Source organism: Macaca mulatta, chromosome 4 (genome assembly GCF_049350105.2).
Source record: "Macaca mulatta isolate MMU2019108-1 chromosome 4, T2T-MMU8v2.0, whole genome shotgun sequence".
Taxonomy (NCBI): domain Eukaryota; kingdom Metazoa; phylum Chordata; class Mammalia; order Primates; family Cercopithecidae; genus Macaca; species Macaca mulatta.
The window spans coordinates 43,963,618-43,986,874 of record NC_133409.1 but is presented as its reverse complement, the minus strand read 5'-3'; the positions used below and the strand labels follow the sequence as shown (position 1 = coordinate 43,986,874).

At 44.0% G+C, this 23,257-nt stretch overlaps 1 protein-coding gene across 4 annotated transcripts in view; it reads right to left on the bottom strand.

Moving 5' to 3' along the window:
* ECT2L (epithelial cell transforming 2 like) overlaps nt 1-23,257 on the bottom strand; it is a 110,995-nt gene that overhangs the window by 19,950 nt on the left and 67,788 nt on the right. For 2 of the 4 annotated variants that reach the window (XM_077999470.1, XM_077999469.1), the window contains 7 exons: nt 21,482-21,585; nt 12,566-12,652; nt 7,531-7,745; nt 5,840-5,987; nt 3,152-3,225; nt 2,901-3,057; nt 812-1,572 (listed from right to left, as the gene is read on the bottom strand). In XM_077999470.1, coding sequence (XP_077855596.1) covers nt 1,315-1,572; nt 2,901-3,057; nt 3,152-3,225; nt 5,840-5,987; nt 7,531-7,745; nt 12,566-12,652; nt 21,482-21,585 — 1,043 coding nt within the window. In that variant the 3' untranslated portion in view covers nt 812-1,314. Of the gene's footprint in view, nt 1-352; nt 589-811; nt 1,573-2,900; nt 3,058-3,151; nt 3,226-5,839; nt 5,988-7,530; nt 7,746-12,565; nt 12,653-21,481; nt 21,586-23,257 lie in introns of those variants that run through there. The other 2 variants (XM_015137347.3, XM_077999472.1) reach the window with 2 other exon arrangements.

Below are 23,257 nucleotides of genomic sequence, written 5' to 3'. Positions count from 1 at the left end.
AACCTGGCCAACATGGTGAAACCCTGTCTCTACTAAAAATACAAAAATTAGCTGCGCATGGCAGCGGGTGCCTGTAATCTCAGGGAGGCTGACGCAGGAGAATAGCTTGGAGGCGGAGGTTGCAGTGAGTGGAGATTGCACCACTGCACTCCAGCCTGGGCAGCAGTGAGTGAGACTCCATCTCAAAAAAAAAAAAAAAAAAAAAAAAGAAAGGAAAGTGACCAACCTTTAGAATGCCTGCTTATGTGGAGTTTGTGGTCCTGGCAGGGACAATTTTCTTCTCCCATTCTACCCAGTAGCTGGCTGGAATGCGAACATGGTGATAAAATAGCCTACACTATCTCAGAGGGAGTTGTCTGTAACTTTTCAGTCTAATGCGCAGATTCATTTCAAACCTACTGTGTCAGACATTGTACTGAATGCTGGAGCTACAGGATGAGTAAGACAGTCACCTGCTTGGAAGGTGTCCACAGCCTTAGGATAGTTAACTATTGTTTACCTTAGAGAGAAACTTATTTCTTCATCACAGCAATGAAGTTGGGCTACATCTTGTACCCTAATTAGATATCTGTTTACTTCTGATAGAGTCTATAAATCAAAAACAAAATAGAAGCACATATAAATTTTTTTAAATAAAAAAACTTACTACTGCAAACCATTTTATATCCCAGAATATGCAAATGTTAAGTAAAACACAGTTCAAACATGAAAAAGTGAATGTTTTCACTGTTTATGAAACAGATTTTCTTAGACCACAGTATTGACAAAGAAAACTATATTTAAGGGAAAAAAAAAGTAATTTTTGTCAAAGTTTTAAAACTACTGAAATTATAGTTTTATTTGTAAGTGCTTTCCTAATATCAAAAACAAAGTTGGGGGTTGGGGGATAAGAAGGGAACTATTCAGAAAGAGAAGTGGGCTGGGCGCAGTGGCTCACGCCTGTAATCCCAGCACTTTGGAAGGCCGAGGCGGGTGGATCACCTGAGGTCAGATGTTGGAAACCAGCCTGGCCAACATGGTGAAATCCCGTCTCTACTAAAAATACAAAATATTAGCCAGGCGTGGTGGTGGGCTCCTGTAGTCCCAGCTACTCGGGAGGTTGAGGAAGGAGAATGGTGTGAACCTGGGAGGTGGAGCTTGCAGTGAGCTGAGATTGCACCACTGCACTCCAGCCTGGGCGACAGTGCGAGACTCCGTCTCGGAAAAAAAGAAAGTAAGTAGAACACATGGCCCCTTTCCTCAAAGGGCATCGTGATCACAGTAATACCAATAAAGGAACAAAGACTATCGAAAAGTTATGGGATAGGGGCAAGCTCACTTGTGCCCCTTCTTATAGAACAACCTTGCAGATAAGAAAGATGTGAAATGGGAGGGCGTGGCAGTGCCTGGCACGTAGCAGGCATTCCACAAATAGTAGCTGCCTTGGGGTCTGTAGGTCTCCTTTTGCCAATGATTGGGGGTTGTATTCATGAGCATGAGATATAGCAAGTTCCTAAGAATACATACAGGGCATCCCCAGATGATTCTCTGTATATCTGACAGATGATCCTTCATATTGATGTTTTGCTTCATCTAGGGGAAAAAAAGTACTTTTAGGCAAACTAAAATTGTGACATTTTTATTCATAAAAGAAATAGATTAAAATATTTTATGGCACTTGATACAGGGCTTGGTATTTCCATATGTTATAATAGAAAGTTTCCAATTTCTGGGCTGGGTGCAGTGGCTCACATCTGTAATACCAGCACTTTGGGAGGCTGAGATGGGCAGATGGCTTGAGCTCAGGAGTTCAAGACCAGCCTGGACAACATGGTGAAACCCCATCTCTACCAAAAAAAAGAAAAAAAGCCAAGCATGGTGGCGCCTGCCTGTGGTCCCAGCTACTCAAGAGGCTGAGGTGGGAGGATTGCTTGAACCAGGGAGGCAGAGGTTGCAGTGAGCCGAGATCACACCACTACACTCAAGCCTTGGTGACAGAGCCAGACTCTGTCTCCAAAAAAAAAAAAAAAAAACCAATTCTCTGTACCCAATGTTTTAAAACAAAGGCAAGTGACAAAATTGGATGCAAAAAAGTATCTTCATGGAAAAATATGTTAGCAGTTTACATTCAGCCCAGATGCCTATTTACAGTATGCACAATACAATAATATTTTCAGAATGATAGTACTGTCTCCAAGGTGCTTAATTACTTCTTCAGATAGTAATTATGACCATCGTACTCACTGAGGCAGGAAAGCTAATTAATGCATTGAAAGTACTTTCAGAGGCCGGGCCTGGTGGCTCACGCCTGTAATCCCAGCACTTTGAGAGGCCAAGGCGGGTGGATCACAAGGTCAGGAGACTGAAACCATCCTGGCTAACACGGTGAAACCCCATCTCTACTAAAAATACAAAAAATTAGCCAGGCGTGGTGGCAGGCGCCGGTAGTCCCAGCTACTGCGGAGGCTGAGGCAGGAGAATGGTCTGAACCCACGAGGCAGAGCTTGCAGTGAGCTGAGATCGCGCCACTGCCCTCCAGCCTGGGCGACAGAGGGAGACTCCGTCTCAAACAAACAAACAAAAAAGTACTTTCAGAAACAAAGGATTTTACTTATTTTTTATTTTTTTGCCTTTTAGTTGTGTAAAAAATCAGTCCAAATACTTCATTCTTCAAACTTTCATAAAAATTTTATTGTATTTGTACAAATATCTGAAAACATTGTCTCATGTTGCTTGGCTTAGAATAGATGCCCTTAGTGTTGGAAATCACTGAACACACTGTTGATTTAGCATTAAAAGGATGAAAGACTTTAAAGCAAAGAACCCCACAAGAAGATAAGGTGTCTCAGACTCTTTGAGTGGGAGTATCACAAAGGCATTGTAACATGTTTAAAGGATGCAGATTCTTATCAGCAACCAACCTGATCTATATAACTTTTATATTTTTTGATTTGGTCAATTGCAGTGGTCAAGTCCCCACGGTCAACATGCTCTGCAGGGGTATGAAGCCTGACAGCGTAGAGAAGATTAAGATATTCTTCAAATCTTCGGGATGGGTACAACAGCAGCTCCGGCAGGCTGTATGAGGCATAGAGAAAGGAACTCTGGTTTCTGAAGGCCCAGGAATGCCCTCTCTGGGGGGGTCCCTGCGGTGCTCTCCCTCAGAACATACCTCAGCATTTTGGTAACAATGGTCTTATCATGCCTCTTCAGGAAAGTTCGGAATGCTGGTATCATTTCTCTGCACTAAAAGGTGAGGATTATTTTGTCAAAACTTTATGAGATAGTTATAAAGTCCACTGTTCCACTGAGCAAGCGTGATCTATGGAATGCCTGAAGCAAAAGGGCAACATCGATGTCTAACCAATTAGACTATTAGCAGTGCCATTGGTGTCTTCCTAGTATGTTAAGAATGTGTGTCAGCCGGGCACTGTGGCTGTAAAGCCTGTAATCCCAGCACTTTGGGAGGCCGAGGCAGGCGGATCACGAGGTCAGGAGATCGAAACCAACCTGGCTAACATGGTGAAACCCTGTCTCTACTAACAATACAAGAAATTAGTCGGGCGTGGTGGCAGGCGCCTGTAGTCCCCGCAACTCGGGAGGCTGAGGCAGGAGAATGGCGTGAACCTGAGAGGCAGAGCTTGCAGTGAGCCGAGATCGCGCCACTGCACTCCAGACTGGGTGACAGAGCAAGACTCCGTCTCAAAAAAAAAAAAAAATGTGTTTTAATTATACATAGACCTGACCCTATTCATTGAACTTAATAAGTATAGACAAATAAGAATGTACTTTGCAACCAGGTGGGCCTGGATTTGAATGAGAATAACTCAAATATATAACCTTATCAAATTACTTAACTTTTCTGAGCCTCAGTTTTCTCATCTGTAACATAGATACCATCTCTAATGCTTGTGGTGTGGGAAAAAAACAATCCTATCCATAAAGTGGCTGTCACACAGTAAATGTTATTTCAGTGTAGTAAGATCTTGACTATTAATGGTATTCACCTTTAATGCTTCTATTAATTATGTTTTCCATAGTAATATTTATTATACAGGTGTTCCACTGTACTTCATATCTGTTTTTTTGTTTTTTGGGGTTTTTTTTTTGGGACAGAGTCTCGCTCTGTCACCCAGGCTGGAGTAGAGTGGCATAATCTCAGCTCACTGCAACCTCTGCCTCCCGGGTTCAAGCGATTCTCCTGCCTCAGCCTCCCGAGTAGCTGGGATTACAGGCACCCGCCACCATGCCCAGCTAATTTTTGTATTTCTAGTAGAGACGGGGTTTCGCCATGTTGGCCAGGCTGGTCTCGAACTCCTGACCTCAGGTGATCCGCCTGCCTAGGCCTCTCAAAGTGCTGGGATTACAGGTGTGAGCCACCCACCTACCTTATCTGTTTTAAAATGTATTCATTTATCACTATTAAAGCACCTGTGAGGTTACCTCCTTTTCCATGCCTAAAAGATGTTGGCAGTGCTAACTTCTAGAAATCAAATATTCATGATTTCATTCTCCGACTTTCGGCTAAGACCAAGTGAAATATTTATGGATTTCAATCAGATTAATAGCTAACAAACATTGGCTGGCATGGTGGCTCACACCTGTAATCCCAGCACTTTGGGAGGCAGAGTTGGGCGGATTGCTTGAGCCCAGGAGTTTAAGACCAGCCTGGGCAACATGGTGAAACCCGGTCTCTACAAAAAAATACAAAAAAAATTAGCCAGGTGTGGTGGCACATGCCTGTAGTTCTAGATACTTGGGAGGCTGAGGTGGGAGGATCACCTGAGCCTGGGGACGTCGAGGCTGCAGTGAGCTGTGATCATGGCACTGCACTCCAGCCTAGGTGACAGAGGGAAACCCTGTCTCAAACCCCACAACTAAATAGCTAACATTTAAGCTAAATACTTACTTGTATGCACACACTGTGCTAGTGAAATAGGCATCATTATCTATAGCTAAAGAAATTTAGGCACCAGTGTGTTCCTGATACCATGTGATGCTTTGCTCCAATTCTTGTCGCCAAAGTCAGTCCTATGAAACTACCTTATTTATGTAACTGTTGAATCATCAAGTTATCCAGCAGTGACTAGACTCCCTGGGTAGGGGGAAGGAATACTACAAAGGAAGCTGTCAAGAGCAGGAGCCCTCCAGAGGCCTCCCAGCTCACAGGACTTTCCTGCAGGCCTCAGTGAAGATGAGTGGTGACAGTGGACTCTGGCAGAAGTGTGCTGCCATGTGACAAGGTAGCCTTTTCTAGGCTTTCGATACCAAATGAGGAGGGAAGAGAGAGGGATTTTATTCCCAGCAGAAGGGATCCCCACAAGAGCAGCAGGTGGTATAGAAGGGAATTGGATATTCCTGCTCAGAGTAAATAATGGCAGAAATTGCAAAAGGAAAAACTGTTAATAATTTACTCTCTAAGAAATGTAAGATCAAGGCATTCCTTACTTCCTAGTGACATTTCAGAAATTGACTGTTCTTCCAAAAAAGCTGTGGATGATTAATTTTCTACATGAGAGAGTGAACTTGTCAAGGACACACAGGATTGTAGTAGCAGAGTGGATTCCAAGCTCAATTGTGGAGCATTTTCCTGTAAGCTGAGGGTATCTGGGGCAGGTGAAACCCTGGTAGTTTGTATGAGGATGAGTTCAGTTCAAGAACAGTTCCTGGCAATGCTAGGTGTCAAATATTGTGCTAGCCCCTAAGTCAGGGTTCCTGTCCTCAGAGGTCACAGTATGGGAAGAGAGCTGGGAGCTAAGAGCAGAGAAGCCTTTCTTATTAACGCTGGTCTTTCGGGTTCCACACATAACTTCCTTTCTAGCTCAGGTCTCATAGAATGATGGGATTGAAATTCATTTACCTTCTCAATAGTTTTCAGAATGACAGGGTAATTGTTGAAGAAATTGGTATATGTGTTCAACTGGCTTCCAAACTTCGTGACTATTTCTCCCACACAGTGAGCTGGGCCCCATTCCTGTAGTCTGTCTCTCAGGTTATCTAGAAACTGCCTGTGGTATGAGAAGAGCATACGCATGAAATATTCACTTGAGATAACTTACAAACCCAAATATCCATTGTCATCAGCACGGGCATTTTCAGCCTAGTCCTTTACAGTAGGGTTTTGGTCAAGTCATTTCTTCTTAACACAGAGAAGTGCAGATTTGACAGGAAAGGGAACAGGGATAGGTTGGCTGGGGTAGAATCCCACCTCTTCACCTCAGTTCCTTGACTCAGAACCACACACTGGCCACGATACAGCTGCCGCCTGATGTCCCAGTCTCTTGCCTCCAGATAGGCAGGTGGGTGAAAGTTGTTACAGTTTTTAGAGGGGAGTGCTCCACTGTCTTCAACAGGGAGTGCCATAGTCCCTGCTTGGCCCGTTTCCCCAGGGCTCTAAGAAAATCCCTCAGTCATCTATCAGAGGCCTTCAACACTGGAAGAGGCCTAGTTCAACCTCTTCACTGTAGGAACTGGGGCCCATTGAGAGGAAGGAACTTGTTCCAAGTTACCTAGAGAGTCACCATCGGGGAAGCACATACTCAGGTTGCCTCCCTTTACCACAGGCAGAAATGATCACTTTTCTCTCTCATGTTAGGCACTTGAAAATATGTTGTTATTAAATTGACCCCCAGCTTGGGCTTTCTAAGCTAAGGGTCCTGGTGGCTTAATCCCATTAAATCCTTCTGGTTTTTTCCCGTTGCTTAACTGAACATTGCTGATTAAGAATGAGTATATGGCTCTCCTCCTTCCTGCTGTCTTTTGCATGGACTGTCTATTGGTTACAGCAAGGATTCCCAACCCCCAGGCCGTGGATGGGTTCTGGTTCATGGCCTGTTAGGAACCCGGCCGCACAGCAGGAGGTGAGTGGCGGTTGAGTGAGTGAAGCTTCATTGATATTTACAACCGCTCCCTACTGCTTGCATTACTGCCTGAGCTCCAGATCAGCAGCAGCATTAGATTCTCATGGGAGTGCAAACACTGTGGTGAACTGCACATTCAAGGGATGTAGGTTGCATGCTCCTTATGAGAATCTAATGCCTGATGATCTGTCACTGTCTCCCGTCACCCCAAGACGGGACCATCTAGTTGCAGGAAAACAAGCTCAGGGCTCCTACTGCTTTACATTATGGTGAGTTGTATAGTTATTTTATTATATATTACAATGTAATAATAATAGAAATAAAGTGTATAATAAATGTAATGTGCTTGAATCATCCCGAAACCATTCCCCCCACCCCTGGTCTGTGTAAATATTGTCTTCCATGAAACTGGTTCCTGGTGCCAAAAAGGTTGGGGACCACGGGGTTACAAAAAGCCTAGGTCCTGAACGCCACTCCTTGCGCCATGGCTAGGAACCAGGGAAGGGGTGTCCTTGGGAATTACTACTGGTTGCAGCCCGGTAGGTTATGTGATGATGATCTCTCTGCTATAATCAGGGTCCCTAAGAGGGGCAGAGCATCATTGCACCTCCATGCAGCTTTAGAAACATTAAAGTATGGGCTCTTCTCAGTGCACAATGAATACTTAAAAAAATACATATTCTGGATTTACCTGTTAAGACTTAAAATCTGTAGAATATCAGAGAAAAGGATCTGGATATTGGCAGCACTCAGAATTGCTCTGTTTGATGACAGTGCTGCTTTCAGTGGTGCGAAATAAACATCTCTCACAATTTCCAGCATCTGCACGTATTTTCTCTCACTCTGTAAGAGTTCCCTGACAACTCTAGTTCGCTTTTCTGCTGAATCCTTCTGGAGTATTCTCTCCTGTAGAGAAGTGTTAAGAACTCAAGTCAGTGATGGAGAAGTAGAAGTGCTGAGCAGTCAGGCAGCTACATGGAGAACTCCCCCCCACCACCCCTTGCTGGTTTGTGCTGTTCAGGTTGAAGGGGACTTCACAGGGGGCTGTGGAGGACCCCGCTGTCCATCACTTGTCCCCAGTATCACCAGAGAGCCCCTCATATCAGGCCAGCCTGATGGCCAAGTAGAGAGGGGAATTTTAATCTTGGATCTAAAGGAAGGCAGTTTGAAAATTTACTTTTATCCATCTGTCCATCCAAATCAATATTAGGTATCTTATGCTGGTGCTGGCCATGGAATGATGAGAACAAGACAGAGTCCTGTCTTCATGGAGGTTACAGTCTAGTGAGGAAGCCTTTGGCTTGTCTACCCTTGTTTGTTTTCCTATTTCTTTTTTCAAGTACTGTTTTATTGATTATCCTGCAAATAGAAAAACTGAAATGAGCTAGCCCTCTGCTAGTTTGGATGTGTCCCTTCCAAAATTCAGGTGTAGCCAATGTGACAGTATTAAGAAGTGGAGCCGTGAAAAGATGACTGGGTCATGAGGACTCCTCCTTCATGTATGGGATCAGGTGCCCTTAGAAAGGGGCTTGGCAGAGGGAATTGGTCCTCTCTTGCCTTCCACCATGTGAGTACTCCAAGAGAAGGCCCTTGACAGATGCCAGCACCTTGATCTTAGATTTCCCAGCCTCATAAAGAATTTCTGTTCTTTGTAAATTACCCAGTCTCATGTATTCTATTGCAGCAGCATGAACAGGTGAAGACAGCTTTTTATTATTAGCTAGTTTGCTTCTCCAACTGACATATGAAAAATCTGAAGCATATGCTCTTCTTTCAGTATTAAGGATCTAACTTCAGTATTAAGGATAGACTTGGAGCTATGAGCCCATCTCTCCTGGCTAGCCAGGTTGCCAGATGTGCTATGTTATATTTCCAACTCTTGTTTTATTTATTTATTATTTTACTTTTTTTCTTTTGAGATGGAGTCTCATTCTTTAGTCCAGGCTGGAGTGCAGTGGTGCGATCTTGCTCACTGCAACCTTCGCCTCCCGGGTTCAAGTGATTCTCCTGCCTCAGCCTCCCAAGTAGCTGGGACTACAGGTGCATGCCACCATGCCCAGATAATTTTTGTATTTTTAGTAGAGACAGAGTTTCACCATGCTGGCCAGAATGTTCTCGATCTCTTGACCTTGTGATCCACCCACCTCAGCCTCCTAAAGCACTGGGATTACAGGTGTGAGTCACCATGCCCAGCCTCTTGTTTTATTTTTTAATGCAGAGGTGAAAATCATACACTAGCCTAAAGAAATTCCATAGCCTGATGTTGTGTGTGCTATGTTTATATGGAGAGAGAAATTACTTTTTATTGCTGGTACTAGATATTTTTTTTCTTTTATCTGCATGTTTCAAAAGCTATAAAATGAGCATCTTTATAACAGAAAATCTATAATATCTAAATTTCAAAAACATAATGTCCTTCAATTTGAGCCTAGGATTATTATTTTCCCTCCAGCCCTAAATATACCCCACACTGCCCCCAATAAAATATGACAGTACTGCTTCTGCCACTCCTGGTGCTGCTTGTGTTCTCATTCAGTGCAGACCTGAGGTAACTCCAGCACTCACCATGGTAAACAGAAAGCTCAAGTCAGAACTGCTCACATTCATTTTAAGGTGGTGAGCAGGATGGTTCCTTGGTACAATTTAAGATTAACAGGCATACACCACTTAGTAATAACCACTAAGCAAACTAAGTAAACTTAGCTTACTTAGTACACTTAGTAAACTAATGACAAGCAAGGCTTGTCAATGAGGTGGATCAGATTCCAATTTGTCAGATGGCCAATCAGTGAAACAGAAACACCTGCAAAATTGGAAATGGAGGTTAAATATGCAATTGATGTGTTTCAGCAGCAGAAGGAGGAGTCCAGTAAAAAGAGAACCCGCTACTTTACGCCAGAGGCTATTCTTACAGACCAAGGGTGCATTCTCAACTGCAATGTGGTTCCACTACATCCTAACTATTACAGTATAGTTTTCTCTGTTCTTTCATTTCCTTCACCATTCCTTTATTGTACATAAGGTTAACTGATGAATGTGCACAAGGATTTTTTAAAAAATTAGTGGCTAATGATACGTGTTGATCAACACAAATGGAGATGAGAAGGTGAAAAATGCTTCTGTGAAAAGACCTCCTTGGCCAGGTACAGTGGCTCACGCCTGTAATGCCAGCACTTTGAGAGGGCGAGGCAGCTGGATCACCTGAGGTCAGGATTTCGAGACCAGCTTGACCAACATGACAAAACCCTGTCTCTACTAAAAATACAAAAATTAGCCAGGCCTGTTAGCACATGTCTGTAATCCCAGCCACTCAGGAGGCTGAGGCAGGAGAATCACTGGAACCTGGGAGGCCAAGGTTGCAGTGAGCCGAGATCGTGCCACCGCACTCCAGCCTGGGCGACAGAGCAAGACTCCATCTCAAAAAAAAAAAAAAAAAAAAACACCTCTTTTCTCCCTTCATGGGATGCACATTCAGCAGTTATCTTTATATTCCAATCTGTTATTTTGCTCTCATTGTTTTAACAACAGCAATATATACATATATATATATATATATATATATATGTTTTCATTGTCAAACCTTTTGTTGTTATCTTGAGACCACTGTCAGGTATTATTACCAATAGTCATATATATATGTGTATATATATGTGTGTGTGTGTGTGTATATACATATATATATATAAATCCTTGCATACCTTGTTCAATTGGAGAATTCTAATGTTTTTCATTTATCATTGTAACATGAAGGGCAAATTTTATAACATTTCTGTACCTACCTCTTATATGTAGGACAATCTGTCTTTAACTGAGGATCAATTAGTTGATAAAAATGATTCCCAGATAGTTTTTCCTTCAAGTCAAGCACCCTGTTGTTTAAATAAGTGTCTTGTTTAAAATGAAAAAATGTGTAATGCTATGTGATCTTCACCAAGATGCGTTAACCATAATTTCACTAACTGGAATTATAATGTAAAAATAAGAGAAAACTGAGAGAACTCACTGTAGTTGAAATACTATAAACACACTTTTCTTTTTTTCAGTTTTTTATTTTGAGACAGGGTCTCCCTCTGTCACCCACGCTGAAGTGCAGTGGTGCAATCATGGCTCACTGCAGCCTCGACCTCCCAGGCTCAAGCGAGCCTCCTGCCTCAGCCACCAGAGTAGCCACCACAACAGGCTAATTTTTTTTTTTTTTTTTGTAGAGACAGGGTTTTGCCATGTTGCCCAGGCTGGTCTCAAACTCCTCTGCTTAAGCGATATACCCACCTTGGCCTCCCAAAGTGCTGGGATTGCAAGCATGAGCTGCCAAACTCTTCTTATTTTCCAAACACATGGTCTGTATAGACTACCTATTTAGACATATCTAATGAGGTAAAACATACATCTGCATCCCACTTGTCAGTGGGCTTACAGCCCATATTATTTTTTAATATTATATGTGTATTTCTATATGTATATATTTTTAAATATTGGAGTTATCCAACATTTATAATCATTTTGAACTAAGGTTTTCATTGTCAAACCTTTGGTTGTTATCTTGAAACCACTGTCAGGTATTATTACCAATGGTCAGATGAGACACCCTCATATCCCCTGCTCTATGCAACACGTTCCTCCTGGGAGTTCCTAGGGATGGGTTTGGGGCGAGTGGGCACCCATGTCCTGGGGCTCCACGGCCTGCGCTGTCTGCAGCAGACGGATACAGCGAGGGTGTCTGGGGCTGGGAGAGAGCCCCAGGTCTGAGCTCAGGGCTGCAGGACTTAAGATTTTTCTTGCCCAATTGTCTGGCCTTAGGGAAGTCATTTGACTTTTTCTCCCCCATGTAACTTTTCTTAACTCTAGTCCTTTGTCTATAAAATGTGGCTAGGAATGTGTCTTTTATAGGATTTTGAGAATGAAAGGTGATAATAAGTGTGTTGAAGAAAACAAAACAACGTGCCATGCCCTGGGCTACACAGGATGGGACTGGCCTCTGCCGAGGCTGCAGCTTCCTCCACACTTTACCTTTGACATAGAAAGACGGAGCCCTAGACATTGCGTTCATTAGACTCAACTTTTGAAGTCAGACTATAAGTTGGTAGATTAATTAGAAACTGTGAGGCTTTGTCCCCTTGCCATTTCTTTAAAAGACATCCTAGTATCACAGAGGAAAGTCAGGGAGTAACATACAGATTGGTTTTGCTCCAAGATGGTTACACTGGGCCGGACGCGGTGGCTCAAGCCTGTAATCCCAGCACTTTGGGAGGCCGAGACGGGCGGATCACGAGGTCAGGAGATCAAGACCATCCTGGCTAACACGGTGAAACCCCGTCTCTACTAAAAAATACAAAAAACTAGCCGGGCGAGGTTGCAGGTGCCTGTAGTCCCAGCTACTCCGGAGGCTGAGGCAGGAGAATGGTGTAAACTCGGGCGGCGGAGCTTGCAGTGAGCTGAGATCCGGCCACTGCACTCCAGCTTGGGCGACAGAGCGAGACTCCGTCTCAAAAAAAAAAAAAAAGATGGTTACACTGCTGTCCTTCTGGCTCAACTTCTTTTCAGTCCAGGGCTTATTTGAAAAATAAGTCTGCCAGCTGAATTACCTCTAATTATACTTGAGGTTTTTCTTTTAATCCCCCAAAGGGAAATTTTCAAGGAAAACAAAGAACTAACCAGAATAAAGGCTGAAATTTCACTGTCAGGAGCAAAACCAGTGGTAAATTTACATTATGTAATAATTAGCTTACCAGATTAATCAGTGCTTCAAAATTTAAATCATTTTTGCTGAGCCTGGACTTTGTGTCCCAAGAATCGTCTTCTACAACACTTCTTTCCTGAAGATTGAATGGAAACTTGGTTATTGGAGGCAGGTCTTGGCATCTCTGAAAACTCAGTACTGTGCCTGCAGGAGGCCCTCAGAAGCCTCTGCCTTCAGCCCCAACCACAGTGTTCCCTACACACAATGAGTTAAGTGCTTGCAAATGGGATGCCACTCTTAAATTTTATGGTTTTTTTTTTTTTTTTGAGACGGAGTCTTGCTGTGTCTCCCAGGCTAGAGTGCAGTGGCCTGATCTCGGCTCACTGCAAGCTCCGTCTCCTGGGTTCACGCCATTCTCCCGCCTCAGCCTCCCAAGTAGCTGGGACTACAGGCGCCCGCCACCACGCCCTGCTAGTTTTTTGTATTTTTAGTAGAGACGGGGTTTCACCATGTTAGCCAGGATAGTCTCGATCTCCTGACCTCGTGATCCACCCGCCTCGGCCTCCCAAAGTGCTGGGATTACAGGCTTGAGCCACCGCGCCCGGCCAAATTTTATGGTTTTTAAAAATAGCCTTTGCTTCCTTTGAACTACATAATACTTGAAAACTAAATCCAGCAAAGCTCCCTCTTCCCTGGGAGCCAGGAGAGTCATGCTGGCCTGGGGCTCCTCCCAGGCTTAGAGACTCACACGCATTCCTGGATAACAGGCTTCTTTTTTTTTTCTTTTTCTTGAGCCGGAGTCTCACTGTGTCACCCAGGCTGGAGTGCAATGGCACAATCTCGGCTCACTGCAACCTCCGCCTCCCAGGTTCAAGCAATTCTCCTGCCTCAGCCTTCTGAGGAGCGGGCTTACAGGGCCCGCTACCACGCCCCACTAATTTTTGTATTTTTAGTAGAGATGGGGTTTCACCATGTTGGCCAGGCTGGTCTGGAACTCCTGACCTCAGGTGATCCGCCCGCTTCGGCCTCCCAAAGTGCTGGGATTACAGGCGTGAGCCACCAAGCCTGGCTAGGTAAGAGGCTTCTGCCTCAGCTCTGCTCTGTTCCTTCTCAGTTGAGGGCAAATAGGTTATTTTATTTTTAAGATCCAGAAGGAAAAGCTCACAAAACTCACTCCTTTTTTTTCCACCAAGTGAAAATGTGTCAAAAATAGTTTGCATACCCTTTCTAGACCTGCATATTTAAATAAGGCTTATTCTTTCTTCACTACCTTGTTAACTATTCTTACTGTGGCCTCCCTAAAACTTAGCACATTTTTTTAAAAAGCCCTCCACCCCCACCCCTGCTGCCTGCAGCACCGCAGGGTCCACCCTAGCAACAGAGCAATGGTCCTGTGTTTATGTTGAGGGACGATCGTGGTCAGCGGCCATTATTGCTGCCTTCCTCATCAACGACAAAACTACCAATAGCAACCCTTGGATGTCCAGGGATGATGCTGGAAGAATAACTTCAATTTGTAACCAAGACTCCTTTTACCTTACTCTACTGAGGCAAAAACAAATTTTTATTTTGGAGATGCCACATTGCTCTGGCAGCCTGAGCCTCTGCAGAAGAACCCAGGTGTGCAAAGCTGCAGCCAGCTAGCTCTAGTCCTAGATGGCAGGAGGTCCCGCCTGAGCCTAAGTGCTTCCTGTCTGCTCCAGGGAGTCTTCTTATGATTTCTTTTGTCCTCTGCTCTGTGGCTGTCTCATACCAGCCCCGCATGTATCCATACTTATGGTTTGGGCGGAGGGAGGAGATCTACTTTGTTTTGTTTTGAGACAGGGTCTCACTTTTTCACCCATGCTGGAGTGCAGTGGTGCAATATTGGCTCACTGCAGCCTCCACCTCCCAAGCTCAATTGATCCTCCCACCTCAGCCTCCCAAGTGGCTAGGACTACAGGCACACGCCACCATGCCTGGCTAATTTTGTTCATTTTTTTTTTAGAGACAAGGTCTCACTATGTTGCCCAGGCTGGTCTCAGATTCAAGTGCTCCTCCTGCTTTGGGATCTCAAAGTGATGGGATTACAGGCGTGAGCCACTGTGCCCAGCCAGTATCTTGCACTCCAGCGTGGGTGATGGTGTGAGGCTGTCTCAAAAAACAAAAACAGGCCGGGCGCGGTGGCTCAAGCCTGTAATCCCAGTACTTTGGGAGGCCGAGGCGGGTGGATCACGAAGTCAGGAGATCGAGACCATCCTGGCTAACATGGTGAAACCCCGTCTCTACTAAAAATACAAAAAACTAGCCAGGCGTGGTGGCGGGCGCCTGTAGTCCCAGCTACTCGGAGGCTGAGGCAGGAGAATGGCGTAAACCCGGGAGGCGGAGCTTGCAGTGAGCTGAGATCGCGCCACTGCACTCCAGCCTGGGTGACACAGTGAGACTCCATCTCAAAAAAAAAAAAAAAAAAAAAAAAAAACTCTCAAGTTGGACCAAGATTAAGATAATGCAAACAGCACACAATTGTATTGTGGATCTCACAGATAAGGGAGCCATCTGTCTCTGGGAGATCACCTGACTACACAGGCTCACATGAAAGTTTATGCATTAAAATTCAGGTGTCATCATGGAACCCCCAGACCACCTTGGCTATTTTAGAAGCTGCTCACTTACAATTGGGCTTTGTTTCACATTCCAGCTCAGCAGCAACTTACTTTTTTAAATATAATTTTTTCTTTGTGGATAGGACATTTATTTGGCATAGCAATTTTGTTCGAACCTAAAATTGGCAAGGTCACTCATTTTATATTATATGTTTAACTGCCAGAATTTTTACAGCTTAATTTTAGATTCCGATGCTATCTTTTACTTAGTTTTTATGGATGAATTCAGACGAAGTAACATGGCAGAAACTTTGCACGTTTATAAGACAACGATCATTTTGGGTTAGTGGGTCTTTGCCTTGGCTCTCCAGGACATATAAGGAAGACCATTAAAAAAAAGCTCGGAGAACATGTTAGGAATTTTTCTCTAGGATGGAGCATAGGCAGACACTATTTTCCAGAGACATTCTAGTCATTGCTGATGCTTCTGCCAGCAAACACTCTGCTGCCTGGATTAGGGGCCAGAAATAGTTGTGAAAATGACAGGTAGAGTTCAGGAACAATTATAATTCTGGCGGCCAGCCATCACCATGGTTGCATGGTATCAGTGTAAACATTATAGGCAGACAAAAACCAGGAGCAAATAATCACTGGGCAGCAGGATGGTAGGTAGGTAGGTAGGTAGGTAGGTGGATGGATAGATAGATACATGGATGGACACACACACACAGTCCTGGATTTGACAGATAATCCCTATTACACAAGCCTCTCTGGGAGGGTTTTTTTTTTTTTTTTTTAATGAGATGGAGTCTTGCTCTTGTCACCCAGGCTGGAATGCAGTGCTGCAATCTTGGCTCACTGCAACCTCTGCCTCCCAGGTTCAAGGGATTCTCCCGCCTCAGCCTCCTGAGTAGCTGGGATTACAGGCACCTGCCACCATGCCCAGCTAATTTTTGTGTTTTTCGTAGGGACAAGATTTCACCATGTTGGCCAGACTGGTCTCGAACTCCTGACCTCAGGTGATCTACCCTTGGCCTCCCAAAGTGCCGGGATTATAGGCGTGAGCCACTGCACCCCTGGAAGGGTCTTTAAAACAATTATCTCAGAGAAGCTTTCACTTTCCCCTCCTTTGTCTCCTGAGGCTTCTGAGTGAATATCCAGGTTTAAAAATAAACCCTAATGTAAGGAAAATCAGCTTTTCTATTTTTATCCTAATTCAACACTGACATTTAGCTGTGGTTCTTCCTCCTAGAGGTCTCTGCATTTCTTTTGTGGGCTTTGTGCCCAAGCTCTTTAGTGTTAAATAGTAGAGAATCAAATGAGAATCGAATACGTATTTTTTCTAATTCAATTTTTTAAAAAATCAAAGAAATTTCCAGGCATTAAGGAGTTTTGCATTTTTCCAGTTTTATTACAGGCAGACAGTGTAGCATAGAGGGCCTGATTTCCAGCAATAAGGAACTTTCAGCCCAGATTTCATGCATTATTTTATGAACATGATTAGCTGTTTGGGTCAACAGCCAGTTGAAAAGACGTCATTCAGCTTGAATTTTATTTGGCAGAGGAACTTGAGGAGAAAGAGTCTCAGAGGAACTGCTCCGAGTCATCGTTCCCTTAGGTGTCAATGATCCCAGAAACGGTTCTCACGAAGAGTTAGGTCTTTCAAATGTGAGAGTGGCACTTCAGAGGAGGAAGCACCTTAGTTTTGTCCTTATTGCTTTCTTGCTACAAAGAGGGGCTTTTACTGGGATCTGTATGCCTGGGGTTTGAGGCGATAGCTTCACCCTTAGGAATAAAAGTGGGTGAAAGAATCCAATAAAGTTTCCAGGGAGTCAGGAATCAGCAGATGTTGAAAGGACTTCGGAAGAATTTGGAACCTGTGTAATGGGGTTATATATGTTGATCTTTCCCTTTAGTGAACCAAGGGAAAATGAATGGTATTAGAGGCCTGGGTGCTGTTTTTCAGGTTTTCATAGGCTAAAGGATGGATGGAGACTATGTTCACCCTTTTGGGAAGAATTATCTCCACGAATTTCAAAGAGATGGTGGCTGGCATAATGAGACAAAAGCGGCAGCCTCTGACAAGCAGAAAGGGGAGTCTGGACTAAATGCCCATCTGGCATTCCCACCCCTGGATTCCCATCCCAGCCCGCACAGGCGCTAATCATGCTGCACCGCCTATTTATGTATTGGCCTCATCCTCCACAAAGGCAGGAACTGTCTTATTTTGCTGCCCAGTCCCAGGATTTAGCAGAAGGTCTAGCATGTGGTTAGCGCCTGCAAATATTTAGAGAATGAAACTAAAAAGATGAGGAATTGCCCTCTGCTTGAGAAGTTTCCTGAAAAGGTCGATTTAGGGGCAAGGCCGCCAGCAAGCAGAGCTCCAGCCTGTAGAGGGCTTAGATATCCCTGGAAGGCATTTAGACTCCTCTTGGGATGGCTGGGCGTGGTGGCTCAGGCCTGTAATCCCAGCACATTGGGAGGCTGAACCAGGAGGATGGCTTGAGCCCAGGAGTTCAAGGCTATGGTGAGCTATAATTGTGCCACTGTACCCCAGCATGGGTGACAGAGCGAGGCCCCATCTCAAATAAATAAATAAATAAATAAATAAATAAATAAATAAATAAATAAAATAAAGACTCCTTTCTCAGGGAGATGCTTATATCAGGTGATTGGGCAGAATAAGCCACTTGGGCACTTTGTGGGGGAAGGGGAGGACTAAAGTAAGGGTTGTGCTATGGTAACAGCAGAAAGGTAGGTCTTTTTTTTTTTTTTTTTTTGATAGGGTCTGGCTCTATTGCCCAGGCTGGAGTGCAATGGCACAATCTTGGCTCACTGCAACCTCTACCTCCCTGGTTCAGCAATTCTCCTGCCTCAGCCTCCCAAGTAGCTGGAACCACAAGTGTGCCTCACCACGCCTGGCTAATTTTAATATTTTTAGTAGAGACGGGGTCTTACCATGTTGGCCAGGCTGGTCTCAAACTCCTGGCCTCAAGTGATCCACTCACCTTGGCCTCTCAAAGGGCTGGGATTACAGGCTGAGCCACTGCACCCAGCCAAGCATGGGTCTTAATGACGGCAGGTATGTGCTGCTGAGTTCATTTGGGGCGGCAGGCAGAGGGGATGCTGCCACCAGCAGTCCTCCGTGTGTGCTCCTGCCCGGCCCTGCACTGTCCTTTAAAGAAGCATTAACAAATACTTCCAGAATATCAGGTTAATAAGGCAACAAATGATTTGCCTGCTAGGGGTGCTCATAAGTCTCTTACTCCTAACAGCCCCCCATGGTGAGTTTGTGTTAGGGACTGCCATCCCACGCCTTCAAACATCAAAGGTGACTTCTCTATGGACATAAAATGGTTCTAAAACAGTATTTTCCCCTACATAGAAATCAGCTATGTGAATGAAAACATAATTCTCAGCATTTCTTGAATCCTGGTTATTTCATGTAACCAAGAATGCTTGGATTCTGAATATAGCACTTGCAAAATTATTCTTTTTTGCCTGATGAACTAGCTTTATTAATTATTTATTTATTTATGACAGAGTGTCACTCTGTTGCCCAGGCTGGAGTGAAGTGGTGTGACCTCTGCTCACTGAACCTCCCCAGGTTCAAGTGAACCTTGGCTCACTGAACCTCCCCGGGTTCAAGTGATTCTTCTGCCTCAGTCTCCTGAGTAGTTAGGATTACAGGCGTGCCACCATGCCCAGCTAATTTTTGTATTTTTAGTAGAGATGCGGTTTCACCACGTTGGCCAGGCTGGTCTTGAACTCCCGACCTCAAATGATCTGCCCGCCCGGGCCTCCCAAAGTGCTGGGATTGCAAGCGTGAGCCACCGCGCCCAGTCAGAACTCACTTTAAACCCATTTTTTTTCTTCAATGAATTTGAATCTCAGCTAAGAAAAAACAGAACTATTCTTAGTTTCACCCCCCTCAAAAAAAATTCCCCTGAAGTTCTCTCAAGGCTCAACTGTATAAATGGCAAAGCAAAATGCAAATTTCTAACTTTCCCCCACAACCAAATAGTGCTGCTCAAGTTAACATAGTGCAGGTCATGCTTTTAAGTGGCTGAAGTATTACTCATATTATGAAACTACAAAACACCCTTTTCAATAATACTTCATGAAAATAAAATTCTTTGGAGAAATGACAAGTTAAAGCTTCCCAATAGAGCTTATATAATGGTTTATGAATTTCTTTATCACGTGGGTCTAACTACAGAAAAGCAACGGCATAAAAATGCAGCAGCAACTTTACCTTCATGAATAAACTGAATGTTGTCTTTGGGTCACATTTTGTTGGAATAACATTTCCTTCAAAATCTTTGCTCTCTTTACCATGTTTCTTCAGCAGAAAATATGACAAAAATTCCAGAGGTTTGTCCTAAAGAATGCCCCACCCCCCCACCCCCCCCCGCCAAGAAAAATTCCCATTTAAAACATTCATCTGAAATACAGTTGTTAACAGTGCAGCAGAAGAGAGAACACACTTTTTAGCAGGGATTTCAGCTTTCTACCTAATTAATTTACATGTCCAGAAAACAGAGCGACTAGTACTCCATTCGAGTCAGTACATGAGACTTTCTAGTTAATCTCATATTCCAGTTACCATACGTACTCTTGGTTCTCAACAATTTGTCACAATCCAGTTAAGACACCAAAGTTTTATGGGAGGGTCTCTCAAGATCTTTGGAACCAAAGTGGCCCACACCATCCCCTCGGCCAAATGAGGAAAGGGAACAGCAGGGATCTTGTCGTCTTTCACGGGGAAGAAGGAGGCCTGGGAAAGAGGCTGCAGTAGCAGAATTGCTAGGAAAAACATGCTGGGCCTCTCAAATTTGGTTCCCTCTCAGGCTATAGGTTTGAGCACCATCCAAATTATATCATACATGGTTATTTTTAAAAAATTAGGTGGAAATAAGTACACTGAACTGACACCAAGCACGCTGAGTAATCCTTCGGTGTTTTGGGAGACAGTGCGGGGGCATCTCTGTTAATATCCCTGCTCATTTTATCAGCAAGACTCGCCAAAGGCCTTTCGTCATTGGGCTGCCTGAGCCTCACTGCGTAGCTGAGACTTTGCAGAAGACAAACTACAGCTAATGCAGCTTCGCAGCCCCCACCCAGTGCAGAACAGCTACGCCCAGAGATGCCTGGTGCAGACCCAGAAGCCACACCGAAACAGGAGCAGATACTCGATAATAAGGAGAGAGAGAACGTGTGCAGAGACAGTGTTAAACTCACCCACAAAGTAGAATTATGATGGGGGAAAAGAAAGATTTGAGACTCTCCTTGAGAATTCCTTGGAAACTGGAGAATTTAGGTTATTGAATATGTTAACATCAGCCCTATCTCCATCCTATTCGTATTCCTGACTTCCCTCAGATGGAGAGCTGCACGTTGCATTTTCTTTCTTTCTTTCTTTCTTTCTTTTTTTGAGACAGAGTCTCTGTCACGCAGGCTGGAGTGCAGTAGTGGCACGACCCCAGCTCACTGCAACCTCCACCTCCGGGTTCAAGCGATTCTCCTGCCTCAGCCCTCTGAGTAACTGGGATTACAGGTGCCCACCACCATGCCCAGCTAATTTTTGTATTTTTAGTAGAGATGAGGTTTCACCATGTTGGCCAGGCTGGTCTCCAACTCCTGACCTCAAATGATCTGCCTGCCTCAGCCTCCCAAAGTGCTGGGATTAAAGGTGTGAGCCTGGCCACACTGCATTTTCCTATAGCCATGCTGTCCTCTTTGGGGCTGTGAGAGCTGTCTGGAGGCTGACCTCTCACCATTTTCTGAAATGTGGACTGGCTTCTTCTCACTGTTTTCTGAAGTGTAGACTGACCTTAATGAGAGAGAATCTTGGATCTGTGTCTGATGAAATTGTTTCTTTGGGCTTCTCCTACACCCGTCCCCAACCGAATTACTGATTTGCTTCTTTCTGTTCTGTTGTGTTCTCTTTCCCTTCCTCTCTCATCTAGCACCCCTTCCCTTTATCTTTTCACATCTGGGTCACACTTCCTCAAGTTTCTCCTCAAACTGGGAATTGGTTTCACTGTTGAGTAAAGTTTATGTGAAATATAAAGCCACTAGCATGTTTTACATATATATATATAAAAAGTCACTTCTGACTGAAATTAAGCACAAGACAGAAAACAGGGCACAATGTAATAAACTTTAAATAACCTAGAAGATTTTCCTACTTGTCTGTCTTGTGTACTTAACACATCTTGTGCCCAGAATCCTTAGTGGCTGTTCTCATAAACTGATGTCATTTCTCTGAGGAATTGTGCGCTGAAAGGGATAAACTGGTCAAAAAAATTAGTAATAACTGCAAACAGAATGTATTTAAATGTTGGTTTTCATAGTTTACTTTCTTCAGAGAAAACACTTACAGAATCTTCTTTTGACAACTCCATCAATCTATCTGCCAGAGCTTGTGCAGTCTCTTGGTTGTTCAGAATGTTGGTCATACCCATCGTGTCAAACATAAACTGCCCTGTAAATATAAGGCCACATGCCCTGTAATTGATTTATGCAAGAAATGTGATTTAAAAACAACAACTCAGTCCTCACAGTTGCTTTTTTTTTTTTTTTTTTTTTTTTTTTTTTTTTTGTGAGACAGGATCTTACCCTGTTGCCCAGGCTAGGGTGCTGTGGCAAAATCTTAACTGCAGCCTTGATTCCCTGAGCTCAAGTGATCCTTCCGCCTCAGCCTCTCAAGTAGCTGGGACTATAGGCAGGCACCACCATGCCTGCTTACTTTTTAAACTATTATTTATTTATTTATTTTGAGATGGAATCTCGCTCTCGTCACCTAGGCTGGAGTGCAGTGGCACAATCTGGGCTCACTGCAACCTCCGCCTCCTGGGTTCAAGCAATTCTACTTTCTCAGTCTCCTGAGAAGCTGACATTACAGGCACCTGCCACCACGCCCATCTTTTTTTTTTTTTTTCTTTTTTTTTTTGTAGTTTTGGTAGAGACCAGGTTTCACCATGTTGGCCAGGCTAGTCTCGAACTCCTGACCTCAAGTGATCCTCTTGCCTCGGCCTCCCAAAGTGCTGGGATTACAGGCGTGAGCCACTGCGGCCAGCCAATTTTTTAACTTATTGTAGAGATGGAGTCTTGCTATGTTTCCCAGGCTGGTCTCAAACTCCTAGCCTCAAGCAATCTACCCACCTCAGCCTCCCAAAGCATTGGGACTACAGACATGAGGCATCGTACTAGACCCACAGTTGTTTTTTAGTGGATAAAAATGCAAAGAATAGCAGTAAAACTTCTATTACCCAATGAGGATTTCTACTATGATAAAATATAAAATGAACCAAAGTAATCTAAATGTCTAGCATATAAAAAGTGCCCACTCTGGCAAAGCTGATATTGAATGAAATGTATAAATTGGACAATAAGGAGAGAGCATGTAAAAAGGAGCTCAATAAGTTTAAATGTTAGACTCTCGATCCTACCAGAAGTTCCTCTATCTTCTCCTTTATCTTCATGCTCAAATATACATTTTTCTTTTTTTTTTTTTTTTTTTGAGATAGGGTCTCACTCTGTTGCCCAGGCTGGAGCGCAGTGATGCAATCTCAGCTCACTGCAACCTCTACCTCCCCTGCTCAAGCAATTCTCGTGCTTCAGCCTCCTGAGTAGCTGGGATTACAGGCACACGTCACCACACCCAGCTAATTTTTCTATTTTTCTGTGGAGACAGTGTTTTGCCATGTTGCCCAGGCTGGTCTCAAATTCCTGAGCTCGAGCAATCCACCTGCCTCAGCTTCCCAAACTGTTGGGATTACAGGCTGAGCCACTGCACCAGGCTTCAAATATTTAAATATTTTAAAGTCCAAAGTAAATAACATGCAAACATACATACACAGACATCTTTTAATTTTTAAAATATTTTTAACACGATGCAGTTATTTAAAAAATTGTTGGGCCAGGTGCAGTGGCTCAAGCCTGTAATCCCAGCACTTTGGGAGGCCGAGGCGGGCGGATCAAGACCGCCCTTGTTCAGGAGATCAAGACCATCGTGGCTAACAGAGTGAAACCCCATCTGTACTAAAAAACTACAAAAAGAAATTAGCTGGGCGTGGTGGCAGGCGCTTGTAGTCCCAGCTACTTGGGAGGCTAAGGCAGGAGAATGGCGTGAACCCAGGAGGTGGAGCTTGCAG